Source organism: Mandrillus leucophaeus, unplaced genomic scaffold (assembly GCF_000951045.1).
Source record: "Mandrillus leucophaeus isolate KB7577 unplaced genomic scaffold, Mleu.le_1.0 Scaffold37, whole genome shotgun sequence".
NCBI lineage: Eukaryota > Metazoa > Chordata > Mammalia > Primates > Cercopithecidae > Mandrillus > Mandrillus leucophaeus.
The window spans coordinates 2167662-2173334 of record NW_012103920.1 but is presented as its reverse complement, the minus strand read 5'-3'; the positions used below and the strand labels follow the sequence as shown (position 1 = coordinate 2173334).

Below are 5673 nucleotides of genomic sequence, written 5' to 3'. Positions count from 1 at the left end.
ACTCTGTCTCAAAAAAAAAAAAAAAAAAAGAAGCCATTTTTCTTACTGAATTATGATACTGTTTTCACACAACAAAATTAACAGTAATTTTTAAATGTCATCTAGTAACCTGTCTGTATTCAAAGTTCACTGGTTATCTTAAAAAATGCATTTTAAGTTTGAATCAAGAGATAGGCATTATCATTCCCATTTTACAGATGAGGAAACTAAGTCTGAGAAGTTGAGGAGCTGGTCCAAGAGTGAAGTGCACAGATAGGAAATAGCCCATATGAACACTGTTGTAACTGTAAAGTGTGGTACAAAGGGCCCTGAGCGCCTTCCAGCAAATAGCCCTGTTCAAACCCGGCCTCCCTGAATGTGTGCAGGAATCCTGCATTGTTTCTGCCTGGGGACGTCTGGGTGGACATCCTTCCAAAGTTGTTCAGAATGCCCTTTCCAGAGGGCCCCAGGCTGGGGCAGGCAGGCACCCACTCGGCACCCAGGGAAGTGGATTACCTGGCATGTGCAGGGGCCCAGGTGCCCGGCTGTACCCCCAGGCAGCCCTTCAGGGTCTGCAGCTGCCTGAGGGCCCGGGCATGGCTGTGGTGCTGGGGGAAGCCTCGGGGCCCCACCAGCCGCAGCCCTTGCTCCACGTGTTCCAGCTGAAGGTACAGACACTGCCTGTAGGTGCTGTCCTTCCAGGGGCTACTCCCTGCCACCTTGGGCTTGGGACACTGCGTTTTCTCTGGAGGACAAAGGAGAAAGCAATCAGCTCGTGCTGAGCCAAGAGCAAACCAGCTGCAATACAAACAACAGCTAGGTGTGGCAGCATGTGCAGGTGGGCCCGGCTACTCAGGAGGCTGAGGCAGGAGGATCGCTGGAGCCCAGGAGGTCGAGGCTGGGTATTAAAAATGGTAGTAAAAAAACAGTGAGCTATGATGGCACCACTTCACTCCAGCCTGTGCAACAAAGCCAGACCCTGTCTCTCAACAAAACAAACACACCTCCCGCCACAAAACGCAACAGTAACAGTACCAGCTTCTGAGTATGAAAGACTTGCTACGTGCCAAGCCCTGAGAAATCTGAGGTTCAGAGAGACGGAGTAAGGTTTTAGGGTCACACAGCCAGTTAGGATTTGATGTTTCTCTTTTAGATTTTTTATCAGAGACATTCTGAAAATTTCCCTACACATCAAGAGAACAGAGGAGAATCCCACACTCATCACTCCAGCTACCACAATGACCAACATTTGGCCAATCTTGGTCATCTCTTTTCTTCCCCTGGGTTTTTTGTTTTTGTTTTTGCAATGAAGTCTCACTCTGTCTCGCCAGCTGGAGTGTGGCAGTGTTATCTCAGCTCACTGCAACCTCCGCTTCCCGGCTTCAAGAGGCAATTCTCTTGCCTCAGCCTCCTGAGTAGCTGGGACTAAGGCGCCCGGCACCACACCTGGCTCATTTTTGTATTTTTAGTAGAGATGGGCTTTCACCACATTTCCCAGGTTGGTTCTAAATTCCTGACCTCAGGTGATCCGCCCGCCCCGGCCTCCCAAAGTGCTGGGATTACAGGCGTGATCCACAGTGCCCGCCCTCACCCCTCCACTCCCCCACCCCCCGGCCCAGAGCATTTTAAAGCAAATACTTTAATATGGTAAGACTTGAATGTAAACCCTGTTTTGTCTAGTGCCAAATATAGTGTAATCCTGTCCTGTTGTTGTTGTTGTTGTTGAGATGGAGTTTTGCTCTTGTCGCACAGGCTGGAGTGCAGTGGCACAATCTCAGCTCACTGCAACCTCCGCCTCCTAGGTTCCAGTGATTCTCCTGACTCGGCCTCCCGAGTAACTGGGATTACAGGCACCCACCACTACACCCAGCTAAAAAAGTCACTTTTTAAATATCAGATCTCACTCTGATTAATTGGACTCTGCAAGTGGCAAGCAGCTAAAACTGCATTTTGGTTACAGTCGGGTATATGCATCTCCAGCACTGACTCAGATTAGGTTGGGGTGTTGGGTAAATGGCTATGGTGAGGTCAACTCCTACCTTCCTCTGACTCACAGCCTCCTCTCTCACCCTTCTGACCTGGGGCTCCCTCACTGAAGCCTCAGCTGAAGATTCCAAGTCAACACTTTATTTTGCAAGGCTTCTGCTAATGTTTCTGAAAGACAACATCACTGCCAATCATAACACCACTTACTGAATACCTGCTTTGTGTCAGGCTGGGATCTAAACAGTTTACATGTCTTATGATCTTACTCAGGCCTCACAATAAGCCAACGAGCTAGGTGGATCAATACCCCTATTTTATTTTTTATTTTTTTTACTTTGAGACACGGTCTCACTCTGTCTACCCAGGCTAGAATGCAGTGGTGCGACACTGGCTCACTGCAACCTCTGCCTCCCAGGCTCAGGCGATCCTCCCATCTCAGCCTCCCAAGTAGCTAGAATTACAGGCATGTGCCACCATGCCCAGCTAATTTTTAACACTCCCTCCTTTTTTTTTTTATTTTTTTTAATTTTTTTTTTGAGACAGGAGTCTTGCTCTGTCGCCCAGGCTAGAGTGCAGTGGTGCAATCTCAGATCACTGTAACATCCACCTCCCAGGTTCAAGTGATTCTCCTGCCTCAGCCTCCCAAGTAGCTGGGACTACCAGCATGTGCCACCACACCCAGCTAATTTTTGTATTTTTAGTAGAGATGGGGTTTTGTCATGTTGACCAGGCTGGTCTTGAACTCCTGACCCCAGGTGATCTGCTCACCTTGGCCTCCCAAAGTGCTGGGATTACAAGCGTGAGCCACCGCACCCAGCCAACACTCCTATTTTCTAAGGGAAGAAATGAAGTCTCAGAGAGGTTGAGCAACTTGTTTAAAGTTGCACTGCTGCTATCGCAGCTGGGAGATCCCAAGGTTCTGGCCGACTCCAAAGTTCACGTTCGTAAGGTCCAGTGTGTCCAGCTGTGAATGCCAAAACCCCCAAACTCAAGGTGAAGCATCTACTGGAAGTCGAGTCCTGCAGGGATGACCTCCATAAGCAGCCCAAACCCAGCTCTCTGGGGCAAATTCTTTTTTTTTTTTTTTTTTTTGACATAGAGTCTTGCTCTGTCACCCAGGCTGGGGTGCAGTGATGCGATCTCAGCTCACTGTTGCCTACACCTCCCAGGTTCAAGTGATTCTCTGCCTCAGCCTCTCGAGTAGCTGGGACTACAGGTGCATGTCACTCTATCGGGGTGGGGCCAAGAATTATGAATTCAAATTGCTTCTTCTATAAGCCACACTTTTGTGTTCTAAACAACGTTTAGATAGTGGCCACCCTTGTGTATTAAAAATAGTAGCGTTCTAAACCCGCACAACTATCCTCCATGTTCCAGAGAACATTTCCATCAGTGTAGAAAGTTCTATCGTATGGCACTGGTCTAAATGGGAGGATGGACAGGAAAGAGGCAGGAAGGGAACAAGAAGACTAGTTGAAACTGGAATAATATGCCATGCATACATTTGTTTAGTGAAAACAAAACAATGTTACTGGGTTCTAGCTGGATATTGTTGCCAAAAGCTCTGAATTTGAGATCTGTTATCTCTGCCAAACAGACTAAGGAGTGTTAGAGAGGCATTAAAGACACAGTCACACAAAACTGAGACTTTCTCCCGTTTTTTAGAGCTAGGGTCTTGCTGTGTCACCCAAGCTGGGGTGCAGTGACACTTGTAACCTCAAACCAGCTCGCTGTAACCTCCAACTCCCGGGATCAAGGGATCCTCCTACCTCAGCCTTCCAAATAGCTGGGACTACAGGTGCCCATTGAGATGGAGTCTTGCTCTGTTGCCCAGGCTGGAGTGCAATGCTGTGATCTTGGCTCACTGCAACCTCCACCTCCTGGGTTCAAGTGATTCTTCTGCCTCAACCTCCCAAGTAGCTAGGATTACAAACGTGCACCATCACGCCCAGCTAATATTTGTATTTTTAGTAGAGATGAGGTTTCACCATGTTGGGCAGGCTGGTCTCGAACTCCTGACCTCAAGTGATCTGCCTACCTTGGTCTCCCAAAGTGCTGGGAATACAGGCGTGAGCCACCATGCTTGGCTAACACCTGGTTAATTTTTAAACTTTTTGTAGAGACACGTCTCCCTATGTTGCCAAGGCCGGTCTCAAATTCCTGGCCTCAAGCAATCCGCCCGCCTCAGCCTCCTAAAGTGCTGGGATCAGAGGCACGAGCCAGTGCTCCCAGCCCTTGATTTAATTAGGAGGATTGAAAACGAATAGAGAAAGGAATAACTTTTCCAGTCTGCAATTCCATGTTCTTTAATGGTTTTTGCTGCCCCGACCGTGGTCTTGTGTCCTGCCCCACACATTCAGGCACCGATCGAGTTCAGCTTTGCACCCCAGCACTCTACAGAAGGCGGCACTGAGGTGTCAAGAACGGGGGTCACCTGTCCATGGCCACACAACTGGCTAGTGGCCCCTTTGCTGTGTCTCTACCCAGCTCTAAAATGCGGCTTCTCTTGGCACAGACATGTCCAGGGCTTACCTTTCATTTGTGATGACCCCACAGTAAGTGTTACGGGGTCCTCTCTCATTTTGGCTTCCTCCCAGAACACCTGCCCTGATGTGTTCTGTGGACAGATGACATCTTCCACCAAGGCCAGGAGACTGTTGATGTCCATCAAGTTCACTGAGTCCCAGCCCGAGGAGGGGGATGGCAGCTTGAGGGCTTTGAAGAGGGAGCTGACAATCCTTGACACATCCTGGTGGGGAAAGGGGCCACGAGCCAAGGTGAGGGGTGCAGCACAGGAGTCAAGAGCACACGCCCTGGGCCTGGCAACCTGTGTAGGGAGCCCTGCTTTGCCCATTGAGATGTGAGAGTGACCTCCGTGAGCTTCCATTTGTCAGCTCTTAAATCCCTCTTCTACGGTTTGAACTCATTCCAGGCTGTACTCCAAAGCAGGGCAGACAGTAGGTGCTCAATGAAAGCTTATTGAATGCATGATGCAGAGCGGGGAGTTCTGTCCATGGGCTTCCAGCCTGGGAGTCTACCATGAAGGCATAATTCTTTGCACATAGTAGATACTCAAAAAGTGTGTGTGTGTATGTGTGTGTGCACATGTGTATGTACGTGTCTGTGTGTCTCTGTGTGTGTGTGCATGTATGCATATGTGCACCTGTGTGTGTGTGTGCATGTATGCATATGTGCACCTGTGTGTGTGTGCATGTGTGTACAGATGCATGGGTGCATGCATGTTGCATGTGTATGTGTGTTTTCAGTTGATGAATTTTGGCATCTCATGCTGCCGGGCAACACAGGGCTGCTGGGCCTCAAGCCCCAGGCCTCACCCCGACTTCCGCTGAGGCTAGAGCACTCCCCACACTAGCTGAGGTTGAGGACCTGCCTTGGTCACTGTTTCAGGTGTCAGAAGGCCGTCCTCCATGGGCTGTGGGGAGGGAGTCAGTTTGGGGGACCCCTGGTCCCGTTTCTCAGTGTTCTGCTCCTTAGTGACCCGGGGACGGGCGTTCCGAAAGATCTGAACAATCAGGAGGTTGATGGGGAACATGAGGATAGAGCTCTCCAGGCCAATCATCACCTCCTGCCAGGTGAATTCAATTTTACCTGGGGAAAGGGAAGGAACAGGTCAAAGGGAGAGGCCACCACCCAGAGCCCAGTCCCATCTGCCCTTTGTGGAAGGTGGCTGTGCTCTGAAGGGTTAAC

The 5673-nt window shown here is 49.7% G+C and overlaps 1 protein-coding gene across 1 annotated transcript in view; it reads right to left on the bottom strand.

Annotated features, from left to right (window-relative positions):
• The window catches only part of PKD1L2 (polycystic kidney disease 1-like 2), a 139916-nt gene that overhangs the window by 37482 nt on the left and 96761 nt on the right, over positions 1 to 5673 (bottom strand). Inside the window, exon 32 of the mRNA XM_011990120.1 lies at positions 496 to 724. Coding sequence (XP_011845510.1) covers positions 496 to 724 — 229 coding nt within the window. The remainder of the gene's footprint in view (positions 1 to 495; positions 725 to 5673) is intronic.